Genomic DNA, 21,949 nt, shown 5'->3' on the forward strand with positions numbered 1-21,949 from the left:
CACAACAGGAGGGAAGAGGACACAGCACCATAGTTTCAAACATTCACATAAAACAAAACAAAACAAAAAAAACAGCCAGCGCAGACTACACGAAGACCAGGTTTCCTAACAGACGGACAAATCTCAACACACAAAGGAAATATAATTATCTGTTTGAACAAAAACAAAATGGAAGATCTGGTCAGGCTAGGATGGGGAAGGGAGTGATAACTCCTTGTACTACAAGGAAGAAACTGGGACTTATCAAAAAGCAAAAAAGAAAGAACAAGCTCCCAAATGGGTTTCTGATGCTGAAACTGTCATATGCTGCTGGTACAGTAAATATATATATTTATATATTCATATATGTATATTAAAAAAGGAAAAATATCTATTTATAGAATAGTCAGTAGTCAGAGACATTTAGAAAAAAGTAAAAACAAGTTCTTTTTTTTTTCTTTTTAAAAATGGATTTACTAAAACAACTTCATCACCCAGAGGTACTACAACCCCACATCCTCCGAGGAAGCCACGGTGTTATTGGACAGCATCTGCTGTGGGCCATATTCAGAGCTGCCGTGTTGCAAACAGCAGACATTGGGTCAGAGCTGCAAGGCAAAAAGCTGTTGTTTTCTGGTCTTGTGCACGGCCATGCCTGAAGCCTGGTGGTATCTGGAATACTTGTGAATGAAAGTTTCCCCCAAAAGCATGCGTTGGCTCAGTAAAACATTCTGACTGGTCGTTGTCTTCTTCTATTTATTTTTGTGCAGAAGCCTGGATCCATGTACCTGCTCTTCTCTAAAATGTAGAAGCAAAGCAGCCAGACTTCTCAAAGACAAAAAAGGCTCCTTGACTTGAAATAAAAAGATCTCTTCTCCTCAGAATGCAGTCTAGTCCAATTTCTTAACTAGATGACATCCTCTTCCTGAGGCAGGTGAGGTGATTTGCCCCAGATGGCGAGAGGTTCTCTTATTGGGGATTTTCTTCTTGGTACAAGCAAGCACAAGTAGTTGAAGTTTATGCACTGGGCTACTATCCCACGACTTCTTACAGAATAACCTCAGCCTGTTCCTCCTAGCTATACTAGTCAGGCATGTATGCCAGGTGACGGTGGAAGGAAGACAGCACTCTGACTCCTCTCCAACTAGCCCAACTAAGGAGATCCAAGCAATCAGGACTTCAGATGGTGCTGCCCCTAGGCCACTAACTAATACCACTGGCTGTACGCCACAGCCTGCATGCCCTGCGAGCACACCAACATATTAATGCCAACCAGCCGCCCCAAAGCTCCATCAAGTACCTGACTTAAATGCAAAAAACCATATGCAGAGGAGTCATGAGCTGAAACACTGGCTGCTGTACCAAAGAGGAATCCTATGCACAGATGTGCTGACAAAGAGCACAGCCCACAAAACCCATGCAAAGAGGAAGCCAGCACTGAGGACTTTCTCTGAAGGCCATTCATCTTTGGAAGCAACATTCGAGTGGATCTAAACCACTCTAACTTGATGACTAAGGTCTCAATGTGGTCCATTTCCCCCATGTCCCAAACTAACCAAGCATTTGCTAACTGGTCTCTTTAAGATCCTCCACTGGTATTTTGTAGCCCATTATGAAGGAAGAAGGTGGTGCTTGACCTGGGCTATCTGGCCCCTGCTTCTTTGCACAGTTTATACAGATGTAATCTTCATTTTCAGCCATTTCTGGAGATACACCCACACAAACTTGATGAAACCACTCATCACAGCCACCATCACACTGTACCCAGTCTACCTGTAGAAGACAAGATTGGGAAATGTTTAGGTTACATTACATTAAGTCCAGAATAAAAGCAAACCAAAGAGCTCTCTTGGCTTAAATGATAGCAAACAACTGGGATGTCCAGAAGACAGACAGTGACTTCTCATGGGGCTATTTTTCAAAGAAAGTAGCTGAGAAGTTAATACCCCAAAATTATATTTCACCATATTATGTCCACAAAATTAGGCCTCTTAGGTACTGCATTACCTCATGAATACCTGGGGGTCCTTGTGAGGCAGACACATTTTTGAGAAAAACTTGACAAAACAGAAACTTCTACTAGAGCAGCCAAATAGTTTTAGCTAATATTAAAAACTTCTAGGCTCTAAGACAATGCAGTTAACAATCAGGAAAGAAAAAGTACAATAATGTGAAGGCAATCCTGTGTATTAGCTTTATTTCAAAGAGATAAGCCAAAGTACTAAGAGCATTAAATACCTTTTTAGAAAAGCAGTCACATAGGCCACTTTTAAAACTAATATTTTTTATTCTTCTCTTCTTCCGTTACAAATACAACTCCCTATAAAAAGTTAGCAAATATCAGAGGTCAAATCTTGCAAATTAACCAATTATAACAGTCAAAGACACAGGTCAATAGATTACTCTGGGGTTTAAAATTAAAGTCTGGAAAACTGATATGTGTCAGTGGCAGATGCCAGGCAAATTCTGACTCTTTAAAGAAAATACTGTGACTGTAAGAGGCTAGGACTGTAGTTTGGCAACTCTAAGCCTTGGACCTAGAGCTGATAACATAACATTTGGCTTTTATATCTGGAGGGTGGTTGTGGTAGTTTCTGTACCTAATGTCTCAAGGTCAAAAGAGCTTTTCTCCTCTAATACAAAGGTTGGTCATTTCATTGGCAATATAGAAAACTGCTTAAAATCATAAGCTTTACCAGGCATCAGAGCAAAGTAAAGAATACAAAGAGATCAAGTACCTCAGCATAGCTTATAAGAAAGAACAAAGGAAGTTTTGGCTAGGTAAATGAGTCTCATTCAGGAGAGGAAGTGGTTTGCAGAATTAGTTTCCATGTCCTATGAAAATTACCAAAATCACGAGAGACATGTCAGTAATCTTAGGCTTTCAATAAAGGGCGGGAAAAATAATATATCAAAATAATCTTTTTTTCTTGCTTTTATTATTCCTGTTCTAGAATTCTGGATCTGAAACAATGTTATACGTATAAAGATTACTGAACCCTGAGGTGCTGAGTTCTGGTGTCTATCATTTCAGGTAGTCATTTACCTTCCACAAGGCTTGATTTTCCTGACTCTAAAATTGCCTGCAGATTTCTTCTCAAAATGTGTACACTATCTGCATCAATATCACCTGATGTCTTCCTGTTGGAGCAAACCAATCGGAGACAAACAGGGAGATGATGGTTTCTGTATAATAAAGTAAAAATAAAGGTACTGCAAGCAGGTAAAGATTTGCAAAGTGCTATCTGTATAACAGGTGAACTCAGAATGAGTGTTTTAGCTGTTGGAAGCTAATAAAGGGAGTTGGAAAGATGACTTGTGTTTCTTTGGGCTATCTAGGTTTGAGACACTACGGTCTTTTTTATAATGCTACCCTAAGCCAATGGATGCCTTCACCCTTACCTCTAATCCACTAATTCAATCCAGTCCCTGTTCATGCTAATCCATAGGACAAAATGTTATCAATTTATTATTATTGCTACCAAAAAAACCATGTTCCATATGTTTTATGTATTTTGGAGTAACAGGGATTGAACTCAGGTGCATTCTATCTCTGAGATACATCCCCAGCCCTATTTATTTATTTATTTATTTATTTATTTATTTATTTAATTCATGCAGTGCTAGGGATAAAACCCAGGGGCATTCTACCTCCAAGCTACACCCCAGCCTTATTTTTATTCTTTATTTTGAAGCAGGGTCTCACTAAGTTGCGAAGACCTCATTAAGTAGCTGACGCTGGCTGTGAACCTGCGATCCTTCTGTCTTAGCCTTCAAGTATTGGGTTTACAAGCATGTGCCACCATATATGACTGTTTCATTGTCTTTTAAAATCTAATTTTGCATTGTAACCACTGGATTTCAAAATTAAATCTAGCATTCTCTTTCAAATATGAAGTATTTTAATATTTTCTATTTTGTGATTTTAACTAGAGGTCTTTTCTAAGCCGAGCTCTCCCACTATGTCAAAATTTCAAAAGAATATACATAATTTTCAGCTAGGTACAGTGGCACACGCCTGTAATCCCAGTACTTGGGAGGCCAAGACAGAAGGTTCACAGGTTCAAGGCCAGCCTCAGCAACTTAGTAATACCCTCAACAACTCAGCAAGACCTTTGGCAACTTAGTGAGACAGTGTTCAAGATAAAAATAAATAAATAGAGCCAGGTGTGGTGGCATATGCTTGTAATCAAATAAAGTGTAAAATAGGTCGGGGAGTATAGCCTGGAAGTAGAAAACACCCCTGGGTTCCACCCCAGTACCACCAAAAAAATTTAAATAAATAAATAAATAATAAATGGTGGGGGGTATAGATCAACAGAGTAGAATACTCCTGGACTTAATCTCCAGTACTAAGAGGAAAAAAATAAAAGAAATATTTTGGGGTTAGAGATGTAGCTCAATGGTACAACACTTGCCTAGCATGCACAAGGCATATCCTGGGTTCAATCCCTATCAAAGCAAAAAAGAGATTAATCAGAAGAAATAATGTTAGTTTGAAATTCATATTTTGCTAAATGACTTCACAAATTATGTAAAATATTTGGCACATTTTATTTTGTTTATTTCTTAAAGCCTATTTAGTGCACTGGGGAGTGGGGTTGGTCATTCAGTGATATTCTTAAGCTTACTCAACTGAGATTTTGTTATTTTGGGCATTTAGTTTCTTTTGCATCACCCAGGTTCCTTGAAAAAGCCAGATTTAAAAATAAAAACAAATTATTTAGTAAAGTACAATATATATTTGAAGTACAACACATGTCCAGAATTCCTGTGTTGGAGGCAGGAATGATATACACTTGTAATCTCAGTACTTGGGAGACTTGAGACAGGAGGATCGCAGGTTGAAGCCAGCCTCAGCTACTTAGCAAGGCCCCCTGCAACTTAGTGAGACCCTATTTCAAAATAAAATAAAAAACAGGGCTAGGGGTATAGCTCAGAGGTAGAACGCCCCTGGGTTCAATCCTAATTACTGCAAACGACAAAGAAAGAATATTACTGTGTTTGTGTAGATGAATAAATAATACATACACACACACACACACTCTCACACACACAGAGACAAATGTGCGTCTGCACGTGTGTGCTCTAAACATTAAGGGACAAGGCGTAGTGATGCACACTTGTGATCCCAGGCTGAGACAGAATGGCCTCAGGTTTGAGGCCAGCACAGAGTAACTCAGTGAGATTCTATTTCAAAATTTTAAAAAAGCTAGAGGTATAGCTCAGAGGTAGACTGCCCCTTGGGTTCCATTACCACCAAAAAAATAAAGTACTGGGCATGGTGGTGCAAGTTTGTAATCCCAGCATTCAGGAGGCTGAGACAAGAGGATCGCAGTTTGTGAACAGCCTCAGCTACTTAGTGAGGCCCTTTGCAGTGAGACCTTGTTTCAAAATAAAGAATAAAAAATAGGGCCGGGGTGTATCTTGGAGGTAGGATGCCCCTAGATTCCATCCCCAGTACCGGAAAAAAAAAAAAAAAAAAAAAGAAAGTGACCAACTCCCCCAGTCTGCCCAGAAAAGACAGATGACAGATTGATTTCCCAGTATGTGGGGATTTCAGTGATAAAACAGGGAAAGTTCCAGGCATTAATCAAGTTAGTCCCTATTTCAACATCATGTGTATGCGTGCTACACATTTACTTAATGAAACCTTGATAATCTTCACTTAAAGGAGTTATGAAGCCCGGCATGCTGGTGCATGCCTGTAATTCCAGTGCTTGGGAGGCTGAGACAGGTGGATTGAAGCTTTGAGGCCAGCCTTGGTAATATAAGAAGATACTATTTCAAAATAGAAAATAAGAAGGATTGGGGTTATAGCTAGAGGTAGAGTGCTCTTGGATTAAATCCCCAATGCCACAAAAAGAAAAAAGAGCCTGGCATGGTGGTACATACATGGAATCCCAGTACTTGGGAGGCTGAAACAAGAGAATCGCAGGTTCAAAGCCAGCCTCAGCTATTTAGTGAGGCTCTCAGCAACTTAGGGAGACCCTATTTCCAAGTAAAATATAAAATAAGTCTGGGAGTATAGCCCAGAGGTAGAAAGCCCCCCGGTTCCATCCCCAGAACCATACACACACACAAAAGAAGCTGTTACTAACTGGTAAAGCCACCATAATGCTAAATACTTTGGTTGAGGCAACATCCCATAAAAATCTTTTAAAATCAGAGTAGCTAAGAAATAGTATATGTGAGCTTAAGTTTATAATAATAATTATTGGTAACAATAATAAATTATCATCATCATTAGTTTATTTGGTACTGGTATTGAACCCAAGGGCCCTACACCTATGAGCTATACCACCAGCCCTTTTTATTTTTTATTTTGAGACAGGATCTTGCTAAATTACTTAGAGTGGCCTCAAACCTGCAATCCTCCTTTCTCAGCTTCCCAAGCACTAGGGTTATGGGTATGTGCCATCATACCCCAGCAGGTTTATACTTTAAGTCTTTCATCACCACAAACTTCTGTGGAAGGAGTAATGGGTAAGAAAAAGGCCCACAAAAGAGGAATAAAAAATAGGACAGATGTCAATATTCATATGTAAAATAATTGTCTTGATGCTGGAGGCAAAATGCTTCGACACTCAAATCTGCAATCCCAAAAAGAATTTTGTTCTTTCAATGTTAACTGATTCATTCATTCATTTGCGGTACTGGGATGGAACCCCGGGGCATTCTACCTCCAAGCTACACCCCCAGCCCTATTTTCTTATTCTTTATTTTGAAACAGGGTCTCACTGAGTTGCAAAGAGCCTCACTAAGTACCGAGGCTGTCAACAAGCCATCATCGTCCTGTCTCGGTCTCCCAAATGCGGGGATTACAAATGTGCACCACTACGTCCAGCTTTTTTGTTCTTTATACCAATAAGGCAGCCTAACGGGAGAAAAGGCTTCTGAATTTTTTTTAAATAGGGTCTCCGTAGGTTAAGACGCTTGTTGCATTACTTCAAACCTGCAATCCTTCTGTCTCAGCCTCTCAAGTATAGGATTACAGGCTTGTGCCACACCCAGATAAGCTTCTGAATTTTTTTTTCTTTCTTTTTGGTGGTACTGGGGTTCCTGGAAGCCCTTCTACCTCCAGGCTACACTCCCAGACATATTTTTTTATACTTTTTATTTGGAAACAGGGTCTCTTAAGCCAGCACAGCTGGCTTCGAACCTGCGCAATCCTCCTGTCTCCGCCTCCCAAGCGCAGGGATTACAAGCGTGCGCCACCATGCCTGGCTCTGAATTGTCTTTCTTTATTTCCTTCTTTCTTTTTCTCTTCTTTCTCCTCCCTTCTTCCCTCCCTCCCTCCCTCTCTCTCTCTCTTATTTGTGGTACTGGGGATGAGACCCAGGGGCATTCTACCTTCTAGCTACACCCCCAGCCCTTATATTTTAGTCTTTTAAATTTTTGAAATAGGGTCTCACTGAGTTGCAAAGGGCCTAAGTAGCTGAGGCTGTCCTCGAATTTTGATCGTCCTGTCTCAGCCTCCCAAATGCTGGGATTACAAGCATGTGCCAACATACCCAGCTAATTTGAAACAGGATCTCAATGAGTTGCAAAGGGTCTCACTAAGTAACTGAGGCTGTCCCTGAAGCTCAGCCTCCCACATGCTGGGATTACAGGTGTGCACCACCATGCCCGGCTTAGCTTCTGAATTTTAAAACAAATTTTTCTGAAAATATCTTTTCATTGTTTTAAAAATAATTTCAGCTTGAATTTGATAATTAATGGAAGAGACACCTTTTTAAAAATTCTTTACATTATTCTGGTATTATCTTTCTTACACTTTCTAAAACATCTTGAAATTAAGGCTAGGTATATTTAAGTAACCATTATTCTAATTTTTAAAAGAATTTCTCAATCTGCATATTTTGAGGACAAGTGATAATAATTACTGCCTTGAAAATGACAATTAATTTTACCTAACAACCAATCTGAGAATTAAGTTTTTGCTGTATATTTTAAAGAACAGATTTCTATAAATACATTCTTATCATTTTGTCTAAAGATGTATATAGTATGCGTTAATTAGGTTTCCCTAGAGAAACATTATAAACTTTGAAAGTTAATTCTTTTTAAAGTTTTTTAGAAAATACACATTTTGGCCGGGCATGGTGGCGCACGCTTGTAATCCCCACGCTTGGGAGGCAGAGACAGGAGGATCGCACGGGTTGGAAGCCAGCTGTGCTGGCTTATGGGATACTGTTTCCAAAAATAAAATAGGTCTGGGAGTGTAGCCCAGAGGTAGAAGGGCTCCAGGAACCCCAGTATCACCAAAAACAAAACAAAACAAAAAAAAGTATAGAAAAAACTGAAGTGAAATCTCAAAGATAAAATCAGATAAATGCTAGCCGGGGAAGAAAATACACATTTTAGTGGAGCTGGTGTCAGCAATTACTATGAAGAACCATAAAAATTGCAAAACAGTAATGATAGGTAAAGTATTATAATCTGAGGTAATTTGTCTAAAATTAATCACAGAATTCTAACACTAAGTTTAATTTATGTAAGCTAATAACAGGATAAGACACATCTCCACACTTTTAAAATTTGGGGGTTTGTTGCTTTCTTTTTTTCACTGAGGACTAGACCTAGGACATTTTAACTTCAGGCTACATGCCCTAGCCCTGTTTTTTTGTTTTGAAGCCAGGTCTCACTAGGTTGCTGAGGCTGTCCTCAAACCTAAGATCCTCTTTTCTTAGCCTCTTAAGTGCTGAGATTGCAGGTGTGTGCCACCATGCCCAGCTAACTATGGCCTCTTAACACTTTTTTCAGATTTTCTTTGAAAGTGGTTTCAGAGACTATTTCACTTTTTTTTTTTTTTCATAATCCTTTGAGTAAGCAGGGCATTTATTAATTTATATTTAATTTTATAGAAAATGAAAAAACTGCAGTGTTTACATACTACAGGGTTATGAGAGGTACAACAAATAAAGATATGTGTAATAAATGAAGGAAATCATGTTTAAATGCTGAGGAGAGAGGATAAGGAAAAAAAAAGAGGAGACCAAAGGTTCATGATACACATAAAGAATAGGATGAATTCTGTAGAAAGACTGATAAAGAAAGCTTAAAAGGGAAATAAATCTATCTTACTGCTAGTCTTGAAACTGCCATAAGAAGAAAAGGGAGAAGGTTCTGCCAAGAGTGAACTGTTAATACTTTGGTATTTCAAAAGAAATGGCTAACCCTCCAGCTTCTTTAATAAACAAATTCAGATAAAATTTGAATTCAAAATGAAGGATAAAAATAATTCATACATATATAACAAAACTACTAAAAATCTTTAAACTGTTTATATATAGAAATTGCTCATAAGATGAATAAAGCAAAATATGAAAGTGAACAAACAATATGATACAAAACAAACTACAGAAACAGAGAAACATTAAAACATATGCTTTTATCCTTGAAGACTAGACTATGGAATATATATTTTACTCTACATTCATTTTTCAAAGAGGAACAGAAAACCCCTAATAAGCCTGACTTAAATGTCATTTAGTTCTGGAATGTATTTTTGTACTTACATCTCAATTATCCATGCAGCAGTGATACTAGTGGAGAACCTAGACTAGGAGGCAGAGAACAGGGGTCTGCGCTTGGTTTTGCCACTAATTAGCTCTGGTTTGGGTCACATCACTTAACGATTCTAAGTCCCAGTTTCTTCATCTATAAAATGAGGAGCCAGAACAAAGTGACCTCTTGGTCCCTTCAGGCTCTAGCACTGTGTAAGTATCTGAGGAGGTAAGTGGAGACACAACCTGCAGGCAACAGTGATGCAACTTTATTTATTCTGCTCATATTTTCAAATTGAGGAGCTATTAAAATTCTAAATATAAGTCATTAAAACTATGAATTTACTAATATCCTGATGGGAATAACAGATGCCTCCAATCATTTAAAGATCTAAGATCCTTCATAAAGTCTGTCCATTTTTCTCAGAAATTATCATCAATATTATCTAAAGAATGGCCATTGCTGAATTATTCTTTAAAAACTTAATGCTAGAAATTTTTTAAATAATATGTTAAAAGGTCTGAATCATTTATTGTGAAAAAAATATTTTTATTTACACTATGTTCCATTCAGGAGAGTATACATAGGCCTAAGTGTGGTTAAGAACGCAATTTCAATATAATTTGCCATTGCTCTTAAAACACAGGCCCATGATTCTTTCCAGGCCACTGTGGGTAACTGACAAGGTAATAATTTCTGAGCTGCCCTAAAGAGAGGCATGGACCACTCTGAAGCTTCTGCCCAATGCCTATGAAACGCGCTGCTTGCCAGGGATGCCACATAGCTTCTTGGTGCTCTTGTCTCACTATGCTCACGAAGTATATGGTTTTTAAAATAAAACATTTCTTCTATTCATGACTGACCTAGAAGCCTCAGTATTCAAAACAGTTTATAGAATCTAGAAAACATATTAGAAGTCCAATCCTGAAATCACAAACTTTATTTTCACATCAAACATAGATCTCCACGTCTGCTGCTCCCTTGACCTCTCTCTCACACTGCACTACACACAGCTGGAACTCACCTTGTCCTTACAGGGCCTCTGACAGTTCTGTGCTGCACACACAGCGTTTTCATCGTCCGATTCCTCTGCTCCTGACCAGTCATACTTTGACGGAATGTCCAGTACTTTTTTCTCTCTTTTCTTCTCAGTATTCTCTTTTACAAGTTCAACTTTGGCTGCAGCAGCCTTTTCTTTCTTTTTCTTTTTCTCTTCTTCTTTTGCCAGTTTCTTGGCCAATTTGTTCAGCTCCTTTGATTTGTCTGCATTTATTTTTAACTTCTTCTTTTTAGGTTTGTCCATTTTCTTTAGCTCCTTGGACTTCTGTTTTCCTTCCCCAAAAAGCTGTTCTACCTTTTCTAGCTTCCGCTTCCGTTTCTTCTCTGAAGAGTCCTTGCCTTTTATTTTTAATGGTTTCTCTTCCATGCTGTCATCCTTCAAAGATATAAAATCAGAGACAATTTTAAAACAAGACATTTAAAAACTCTTATATGAGGTACCAAGCACAGGCAAATTCAGAGACAGAAAATAGAACAGAGGTGACCAGGGAATGGGGAAACAGAAATGGAAACTTGTCTTGTGGATACAAGAGTTTGTCTGAAAGGACTAAAAAGGTCTAGAAATGGACTGTCGTGATGGCTATAAAACATTGCGGGTGTACTTAATGCAACTGAATTGTCTACTTCCAAAATAGTCATTTTCTGTTATATATATGGACCAAAATAAAAAAGACCAAAATAAAGTACTAAATGATATTTAAAAGACACATTAAGAAGGCAAATATAATATTCAGTGAAGACAAACTGAGAGTAGAAAGTAATGACAAGACCTAAATAAAATGCTGACTTATTTTTAGCTAACCAGAGGGAAAAAAAGGAGGGATCAGTATTAGCATATATTAATATAGTCTGTTGTAGCTGAGATTAAAAACATACAAAGAAATGTAACTCATGTAATAATCTTTTTAGTTTTCACTTATCACCACTAATGTTCCTTATTACTCAATAAATTGTGAGTTAAGAAGTTATCAAAAATGTCAGGAGAATATATAAAGCTATCTCCATGATATCATTACAAAGAGTATATAGTGACTTTGAAAACGGTTAGGAAATAATTCAAGTGATAAACCAAAAAAAGTTTTGTTCGTGTTTTTTTTTTGCTTTTATCTATTACTGCTACCATTATGTGTCAATGTAATAAAAATGTAAATTTTAATAGAAAAAGTTGTCCAATATCAGAATTTGGGCGAGAAAAAAAAGAAATACCAAAAAACATAAACTTGATAGTTCCTTTTTTTTGGGGGGGGGGTACTGGGGATTGAAACCAGGAGCCTTCTACCTCTGAGATATACCCCCACCCCTATTTTTTATTTTTGAAACAAGAGTCTCACTAAGTTGCTGAGGGCCTCATTAAGTTGTTGAGGCTGGCCTGCCAGCCTCAGTTTTCCTCTCTCAGCCTCCCAAGTACTGAGAATACAGGCATGTGCCACCAAGCCCACTTTGATAATTATTTAAGGAAAAATATTTAAGAATTCATTTTCTGCAATATTGAGAATTAAGAATCTTTGATAGGAATCTAAGAATCAGCAGAATCCATTGGACTACAAATATCTTATGTCTGACATCCTGAACAACATATGTAAACTTGTAATACTCTTTATTTCCTTTTATGTAATAAAAAAGACTGAGATAATAGATGTCAAGAAAATGTTCTGTAGAAAACACTATCTAAATTAAGCTACCTTAAGCTGAGCAAGGTGGTGCATGCTTGCAATCCCAGCATTTGGGAGGCTGAGACAGGAGGATTACACAGGTTCGAAGCCAGCCTCAGCTACTTAGTGAGGCCCTTTGCAACTAGTGAGACCCTGTTTCAAAATAAAGAATAGAAAAATAGGGCTGGGGATGTAGTTGGAGGTAGAACGCCCCTGGGTTCCATCCCCAGTAGCGCAAATAAATAAATAATTAAATAAGGCTACCTAGATTTGTCTTCCAAACCAAAACCAAATGAGGCTAAATGTATATGTATCAATAATTGGTGAGATTGCACCATTCTGTTATGTGGAAACAAGGAGGCCAATGAAACAATTACTAGGAGTCAGATGTAAAGTTAGAATCCAAGTCTCTTACTTTTTACTTAGATGTGTGACCTTAATTTTTCACCTCTCTGATCCTTAATGACTCCATATACACAATGGGATTAACAGTTGCCCATCTAGACTTCCGGGAAGATGGCGACCGAGAAAAGCGGGGCTTAAGAGCCCCGCTAACAACCAATCTCCATTACCACAAAATCAGCGCCTTTCATAGCCAGAAAACACCATCACCAGAGAAACAAAAAAATCACCAGGCTCCAGAGAGAAAGCGGACTGAGAACAGAGCTCAGAGCCACAGAGGAGATACACCGGCCTCACGCCCGAGGACGCGGCAGCAGCGCCATACTGCCGGCAGCAGCGGCAAATTCACCGGACGGCTACAGCAAGCCGAGGTGAGCTGCTGCGGAACAGCCAGGCGGGATTTCTCGCCGCAGGTAAAATCTAAAGCTCCCAGTGGCTGAGCTCAGCACACGCCGCAGGGATTCAGAGTGGAAATAAAAACCAAGAAGAAATACGCCAGCCTCACGGCCGAGGGCGTAGCAGCAGCGCCATATTGCCACCGGCGGCAGCAGCAGAGAATTCATCGAATCCAGTACAGCTACATCTGCGTACTCAAGAACAGTGAGTCAAATTGCGGGCCACAGAGGAGAAATCCCAGTACTGTACTCCCTGGGACTTGACCCATTGGGGGAGTGGCGGTGGCAGAGATATCACACCATAGGAGAACGTGCAACCTGGCACCCCCCACAGTCTAAAGCAGCCTCTATCGACTCTCTGGGTCGGAGACTCTGTGATACAACCCAGTAAAGGAGTAGTGGGGTCTGAGATAATACAGACTCGAGATCCAGAACACCTTAAGGGAATTCATAGTGACCCAAGGGAAGAACCCAGAGAAGGCACAAACTTCTGAAATCATGGGAAAGAGGAATAATACTGGAGCAATGAATGCCCACAACCCCACAACATCAGAACCCGATAAAACAGAAAATCAGAGATTTCTAGAAGATCAAATTAGGAAAATAACTGTAGAAATAATAGAGGTGCTTCGAAAAGAACTCAGAGAGAGCCAAAAAGAGATAAAGGATGCAATTAATGAAGTAAAGGCCTCAATTCAAAGCACAAACAACCGATTAGACCACATGGAGAACAGAATATCGCTCTTAGAAGATGATCATTCCCAAAACGAACGCATAGTTTCTAATCTAGGAAAAAATATCCGACAGCAGGAATCTGATATTGAAGAAATATGGGCCCATTTTAAGAGAGCTAACCTAAGAATAATTGGAATAGAGGAGGGAAAAGAAAGTGAAACCAAAGGGATCAACAATCTCTTCAAGGAAGTAATAGCAGAAAATTTTCCAAACATAGAGCAAGAGGTTGATACACAGGTCCAGGAAACTTAAAGAACTCCCTTTAGACAGGATCGGAGAAGAGGATCTCCACGCCACATAATTGTCAAAATGACCAATGTGGAAGCCAAGCAGAGAATCTTAAAGGCAACAAAAACAAAGGGCCAAGTGACATTCAGAGGCAAACCAATTAGAATCACTCCAGACTTCCCAAACCAAGTCATGAGAGCCAGAAGGGCTTGGAGTAACATATTCCAAACTCTGAAAGAAAACAACTTCCAGCGAAAAATTTCCTACCCAGCAAAACTTTCTATCAAATTAGATGGAGAAATAAGAAGCTTCCATGACAAACAGAAACTGAAGGAATTTATGTCTTCAAAACCAGCACTAGAGAAAATACTCAAAGAGATTAACTACAAAGAAGAAATAGGTAACACACATCAGAACCAGAGAAACAAAGAGTTTCCATCCAACAGTCAACTAAGATTGGTTATCTGTGGAGATTCATTACTTATGTTAGTCTTTTACCTATCTCTAAATGGTATTGTTTGCCTTTATTGTTGTTAATTTTTAGGATTTCTAGTTGGAATATTAATATACCTTCAGATAAAGCATTTGGAAATATTTTATCCAATTCTATTAGTAACTGTTAACTCTGTTTACATTGTCTTTGGATATACAATATTTTATTTTATTTTTTAGGGAGTTTGTATACTCTTCTGTTGCCTGTGCCATTGAAATCATATCCAAGAAATCACTGCCAATTTCAATGTTGTGAGGTTTTATGACCCAGATTTTCTCCTAAAAGTTTATAGTCTTAAGATTTATATTTAGGTCTTTTATCTATTTTGAGTTAATATTTGTATATGGGATTAGGTAAGGGTCCAACTTTATTCTTTTCCATGTAATTATTATGTTCCAACAATATTTAGTTAAAAGATTATTATTTTCACCACCAAATGTTCGTGGAAACCTTGTCAAAAATAACTTGACAATATAGGGAAGAATTTAGCTCTAGGCTTTTATTTAACTCCAATGGTTTATATATCTGCCTTTAGAATAGTACTACACTGTTTCAATTATTGTAGCTTTATATGGTTTGAAATCAGAAAATATATATCTTCTAGCTTTGTTCTTTTTCAAGATCATTTTGGGTATCTAGAGTCCATATTCCATATTAGGATAGATTTTTTTTCTGAAAAATAAATATATAAATATATGATAGTTTCACCTAAAAAAAAAAATAGAAAAAAAATATTCTCTGGTAAGAAAGAAAGTAAAAAGAAATATTGAAATGTTATCTTTAAGTCATCAAAAGCTTGGTATCAGACAAATGAAACTGTTATGTGAGATTATCATTTTTAATTTAGGATAAATTGCTATAATACTAGATGTCAACCACTAAGCCAAGCATGGGAGGGAGGGATGGGGAGAGAATGGGGTGGGGATCGGGTGGGGGCTGACTGGGTGATGTGTGCATGTATGCCTACAAAAGTATGTATCCCACTATGATGTATGAATACAGTGCACCAATAAAAAAAATAAAAATAAAAATAAAAATATTTGCCCATCTAACCTCCCCTGCCTTCTCTTCAAGATTATAAGGACCCAACAAGATCATGTATGTAAAAAAAAAAAAACTGTATGAAGTACAAGCTATTTAGGCAAGCATAAATGAATATAGACTCTCTCTCCAACCTAATCCAATTCCCTTTAAGCATCTCTTGCTGCCTTTTTAACTACTCTATTTTCTTGTAGAATGTTGATCCTTCCAAAGAGTTCAGGATAGGAGATTGTGTAAACTTATTTTCAACCCCCCTTGCCTTTCACTTTTTTTGCAGAAATAGCTTTTGGTTAAAAAAATAATAGTTATCATCAGTAATAGTCATCATCATATTTCAATTAAAAAAATAAAAAGCAGAACTACTTTGGCTTAAGTGAGAGAAGCTGTACAGATTACTTCTACTTGCCAACATCTGTAGTACTCCTAAAGAACCTGGGCATCTTAATAGTTTAAAAACTACTATGTAAAGCCGGTCGTGGTAGCACACGCTTGTAATCTCAGTACTTGGGAAGCTGAGACAGGAGGATCACTGGTTCGCGACTTGCCTCAGCTACTTAGTGAGGTCCTCTGCAACTTAGTTGAGACCCTGCTTCAAAATAAGGAATAAAAAATAGAAACAGGGGGTGTAACTCAGAGGTAGAATGTCCCTAGATTCAATCCCTAGTATTGGGGGGGTGGGGGGAGAATAAACAGAAAACCCTACTATTTAAGTTAGTATTAAATCCATACCTCCATGATATGTAGGAATCTATCTTCTGAGGGTGGGTGTGTGGCCTGTAAAATCCGCCATATGTGTTGCGTCTCATCCAGAGAAACTTCCAGGAGGTCTCCAACCATCATGAGCTCTTCCAGTTGAGCTTTAGCTCCAGGTGACAACTCCAACACTGGAGGTTCCAAACTTCGGGGAACCAAAGGGCTCTTCCGAGGTTGTTTCCTTGGGGTGCTAGAACCTTTTCCAGAAAAGTACCATAAAACAAAAAAATGAAAACTGTGGACAAAAGTAGTGTAATATTTTCTATTTAAATGTTTAGGGGAATGGTCTCCTCCCTCACTCTACGCTGACTTTAGATATACTAGATTCACTGTTATCAGTATGAAAGTAAAAATAAAGTTTTGTTTGTTAGCCAACCATGGTGGCACATGCTTGTGATCCCAGTACTTGGGAGGCTGAAACAGGAAGATTGCAAGTTCTCAGCCAGCCTCAGCTGCTGAGGCCCTCCGCAACTTAGTGAGACTCTGTTTCAAAATAAAGAATAAAAACAGGGCTGAGGGTGTAGCTCAGAAGTAGATGTCCCCCCCCCTGGATTTAATCCTTAGTAATGAAAAAAAAAAAAAAAAAAAAAAGTTGTTCCTTTGCTTTTTGTTTTTGTGGTACTAAAGATTGAACTCAAGGGTTTTCTACCAATGAACTACATTCCCAGCCCAATTTTATTCTTTTACTTTGAAAAGGATTTTACTAAATTGTTGATGCTGACCTCAAACCCGTAATCCTAATGTCTCAGCTTCCCAAGTACTGGGATTACAAGCATACGCCACCATGTATGGCTTGTTTTTTGAGATGGGATCTTGCAATGCAGCCCAAAATGGCCTCAAACTCTTGGGCTCAATTCTGCTGCCTCAGTATCACCAATAGCGAGATTACAGGCATGTGTCACTGTACCCTTGAAAGTGAAAATAAAACTAAAAATATAGAACAAAAAGATCAAGATTCCCAAGGCCCGCTCTAAAAAAATTAGAGTTTAAAATTAGCTCCTGATTATCACAGAATCTCTGAACCCATGTTCTCTCCATTTCAGACTACACCAAAAGATTCAACAGTTAACCACTCTCTCTATATAAATAATTAGCTGGATATGGTGGTACATGCCTGTAATCCTAGCTACTTGGGAGGTTGAGGCAGAAGGATTGCAAGTTTGAAGCCAGCCTGAGCAAATATAGCAAGACCCTGTTGAGAGTGAGTGAGTGAGTGAGAGAGAGAGAGAGAGAGAGAGAGAGAGAGAAAGTACTTGCCTAGAATATATGAGGTCTGTATTCAATCCCCAGCACTGCAAAAAATATTAATTAAAAACTAAGCAGCTGCCGGGCGTGGTGGCACACGCTTGTAAACCCATCATTTGGGAGGCTGAGACAAGGAGGATTGCAGTTTAAGGACAGTTTTAGCTACTTAGTGAGGCCCTCTGCAACTCAGTGAGACCCTGTTTCAAAATAAAGAATAAAAAATAGAGCTGGGGGTGTAGCTCGGAGGTCGAATGCCCCTGGGTTCCATCCCCAGACACACACACAAAAAACAATAAACAAACAAAAAAAGAAAAGTGAAAATGATGAAAAAATTTTCCATCAAGAAAAGGAAGAACTTTCTAACAAAGTTACCCAAACTCCAAATAGTATTATTAAAACCCAGTGAGCTCCTCAGCAGCTGGTAATGATCAAATGGAGGGTAAATGAATACCTGTCAAGGATTTTATAGGAATGAGAGATAAGACTATGATCATAAGAATTTTAAAGTTCTATTTGGCCAGGCATGGTGGCGCATGCCTGTAATTCTAGTACTCGGGAAGCTGAGACAGAGGGATCACAAGTTCAAGCACAGCCTCAGCAAGTAGTGAGACTCTCAGCAATCTAGTGAGATCCCGTTTTCTAAATAAGAAATAAAATTAAGCTGAACATGGAGCAAAAAGGTAGAATGCCTCTGGGTTCAAGTCCCAGTACCACACACACACACAAAAGTTCTAATTTAGACTATATAATTCTATGATCGCTTTCAGATTATCAACTAATGATAGAAAATACACACTGGCTTTTCCTAACCCAAACAGCATTTTCAGGTTCTATTAGCATTTCATAACCAGGCACTGTACTCAACTCAAGAAAGAGTCTTAGTCCTTATTAATGCAATGCTTTTTCTCATTTTTGGCTTATCTTCTTCAGATTTTTAAAAAAGATAATACCTTGAGAACAACTTTTGGAAGCAGAAGAATAAGCATGTTCTGCACAAAATGAAGGAGCCGTCCACATGTGAGTTACCACTTCCTCAGACTTGATGGGAATTTCTTCATCACAAAAAAGATTGGGTTCCAGACTACTAGAGGACTTCACACTGGCTGTGTCCTAATGAAAACATGAAAGTTGTTCAGAATTAGTTAACTATACCTTGTCCCATGACAATGAGCTAAGAGAAAGCTTTTAGGTTAAAGCCTCAAACATAGATACTAAAAATATGACAGTAAAATGAATTACATGGTATTAAATTAAAAAAATGTTTATTGGGGATTAAAAATAAAACTATAATGACTAGAATTTCAAGAAAAAAGGAGAGTAAAGCTAAAAATAATACAGAGACAATAAGCCTACAAAATAAATTGCTACTGAGTAATTTACCCTCAACAGTCTACAACCCATAAAAACTTCTGCACCAAGAAATCTTAACCCTCTAAAAGAAAATAAAATGAAGCCAGGTGTGGTAGCGCCCACCTGTATTCCCAGTACTAGAAAGGCTGATACAGGAGGATAGTCAATTCAAGACCATCCTTAGCAACTTAGCCAGATCCTCAGGAACTTACTGAGACCCTGTTTCAAAAGAAAAAGTAAAAAGAGCCATGGGTATAAGTTCAAAGGTAGAATGGCCCTGGGTTCAATTCCCAACACCAAAAAGGAAGAAAAAGATATAAATCACTTAACCATTTTATCTTCTATCAAATTTCTCAAACCTAGAATCTTACCAACTATACAATATGCGAATTACACAGCTCTAATTAGATCTAAGGATTCTCCATGGAACTTGTTTCCATAAAACCATGTGTCCAGCTTTAAAGGCCAGAATGCAATCAGGAAGTAAAAAATCACACCAAGTATCTCAAAGAGAATTTAATATAAGAATTAGTCAATTGTGCATTAAAAAGAATGGGTATGGTGGCCCATGCCTGCAATCCCTGTAACTGGGGAAGCTGATGCAGGTTTGAAAGTTGAAGGTGAGCCTGGGGGACTCTGTGAGACCCTGTCTGAAGTCTGAAAGTATAAAAAGGGGGGGGGGGGCGGTGGCACATGCTTGCAATCCCAGTACTTGGGAGGCTGAGACAAGAGGTTCCCTGATAGCCCCAGCTACTTAGTGAGGCAAATCAGTGAGACCTTGTTTCAAAATAAAAGAATAAAAATAGGGCTAGGAGTGTAGCTCGGAAGTAGAATGCCCCTGGGTTTCATCCCCAGTACCACAAAGGGGGAGGGGGGACTGGGAATGTAGCTCAGTGGTACAGTACACCTGGATTCAACCCCCAGTACTGGGGTATAGAAAGTGAATTAAAGGGCTGAAAAGGAAAAAGAGAAACACTGAGCTAACACCAAGATAGATAAGAACAATAGGAAAGAGTCACCACTTCTTGGGCTGGTGGGGGTGGAGTAATTTAAACATAGATTCCCAGAGTCCCAGATGGGGAGGGGTGGGACTAGGACCAGGAGTCCTTAAATTGCCTCTTGTTCTATTGGGAGGCATTGAAAAAACAAGGGAGTGCTGAGTAATCTTTTTTCTGAAGAGAGGGCAGTAAGCCAGTAAATTTGAGGATCTAGGGGTTATTAGAGCTTAGAGAAGGAGCCCTGCAGAGTCGGAATCCAGATCTCTGAGGAGAAACTGCTGGCCAGTTAAATTATGGTTTTGGGGGCAAAAGTGGAATTTCAATCAGTTGCCTATGCCAGGACTTTTAAAAAAATGTAGTTCAAGATGAGTATGATAGGAATAAGGAATGAACAAGGAAAAGATGGAAGTCCCTTTTCTCTGTTCAATCTTTTAATATTTGCTAGTAGGGGCTGGGCCAGAGCAGCCAAGATGGCCGACTTCGAGGATCGGGTGTCAGATGAGAAGGTACGCATAGCTGCTAAATTTATCACTCATGCTCCCCCGGGGGAATTTAATGAAGCATTCAATGATGTTCGGCTACTACTTAATAATGACAATGTCCTCAGGGAAGGAGCAGCACATGCATTTGCCCAGTAAAACGTGGATCAGTTTACACCTGTGAAGATATGAAGATCAGGTGTTAATTACAGAGCACTGTGACCTGGGTAATAGCAGATTTTTAGATGCAAGAAACATAATTTCCTTTAAATTTGATCACTTACGGAAAGAAGCAAGTGACCCCCAACCTGAGGAAGTGGACGGAGGTTTGACGTCTTGGAGAGAATCCTATGATAGTGCTTTAAGAGCCTATGTGAAAGATCATTATTCCAATGGATTCTGTACTGTTTATGTAAAACTATAGATGGGCAGCAGACTATTATTGCATGTATTGAAAGCCACCAATTTCAGCCTAAAAATTTCTGGAATGGTTGTTTGAGATCAGAGTGGAAATTCACCATAGCCCCACCTATAGCCCAGGTGGTTGGAGTGCTTAAAATTCAGGTTCATGATTATGAAGATGGCAATGTTCAATTGGTTAGCCATAAAGATGTGCAAGATTCAGTAACTGTTACTAATGAAGCCCAAACCGCCAAGGAGTTTGTTAAAATTACAGAGAACGCAGAAAATAAGTATCAGACAGCAGTTAGTGAAAACTAACCAACGATGTCAGACACCACATTCAAGGCCTTGCGCCAACAGCTTCTAGTTACCAGTACCAAAATCGACTGGAACAAGATACTCAGCTACAAGATTGGCAAAGAAATGCAGAATGCTTAAAGGCTGACTATAGGATCCTTCAGTATGTGGAAGGAAAAGGATTCAACATGTGGTCATATGATAAATAAGTGATTTATAAACAAGGGTGATATAGTGATATAGCTAGGGCTTTCAAAGTTAACAGATTTTCTAGCCTCATGGAATACTGTTGAACTATAGCATTGTCTTGATCTTTTTGTGTTCTCTGCCTTGTAATTTTCTGTTACTACTGTATCTACTTGTATATCCCTTTTTTTTTTCTTTTGTTAATTCTGCTACATTTAATGTTGGAGAGAGAAAGATCTACCTTGGAGTCATTTTACTGTTTAGACAGTTTTCTAGCCATGAAGTCTCAATACTGATTTAAACAGTATGTTCAGTACTTTTTTTGTGTGTGTGTGTGTGTGTGTGTGTGTGTGGTACTGGGGTTCCTGAAAGCCCATCTACCTCCAGACTACACTCCCAGACCTATTTTTATTTTTTTATTTGGAAAGAGGGTCTCTTAAGCCAGCGTGATCCTCCTGTCTCTGCCTCCCAAGCGCAGAGATTACAAGCATGCACCACCACGCCTGGTCTGAGGAACTTGTTTTTAAATCCAAAGACTTGAACCACATTCCCTGCACATGAACATGTTTGTTTTTTCTCATTCCCTCATTGTCTCTTTCTCATCTAGGAACATTGTAGTTATAGACATCTGCATTTTTTACAAGAGTTGTACTCATTTTTTTTAATATTCAAGAACTGCTGACATACAGTAGATTAGAGTATAAAATTGGAAAATGCAGATGTTGAAGGAATAATAGGTATCTTG

General features: G+C 38.6%; 1 protein-coding gene and 1 pseudogene across 2 annotated transcripts in view; one reads left to right on the plus strand and one right to left on the minus strand.

Annotated features, from left to right (window-relative positions):
- Positions 1-1,545: 1,545 nt before the first annotated feature.
- Positions 1,546-21,949, minus strand: part of KDM5A (lysine demethylase 5A) — a gene marked incomplete at both ends in the record, with an annotated part of 106,640 nt that continues 86,236 nt past the window's right edge. Inside the window, 4 exons of the mRNA XM_080706696.1 lie at positions 1,546-1,752; positions 10,514-10,924; positions 16,224-16,444; positions 18,443-18,602. Of these exons, the coding sequence (XP_080562822.1) occupies positions 1,546-1,752; positions 10,514-10,924; positions 16,224-16,444; positions 18,443-18,602 (999 nt within the window). The remainder of the gene's footprint in view (positions 1,753-10,513; positions 10,925-16,223; positions 16,445-18,442; positions 18,603-21,949) is intronic.
- LOC308270669 (F-actin-capping protein subunit alpha-1-like) lies at positions 20,297-21,159 on the plus strand (annotated as a pseudogene). Its single transcript has one exon. The product of its transcript is annotated as an F-actin-capping protein subunit alpha-1-like (transcript).

The sequence above is a fragment of the Muscardinus avellanarius genome, assembly GCF_963383645.1.
Source record: "Muscardinus avellanarius genome assembly, chromosome: 11".
Taxonomy (NCBI): Eukaryota; Metazoa; Chordata; class Mammalia; order Rodentia; family Gliridae; genus Muscardinus; species Muscardinus avellanarius.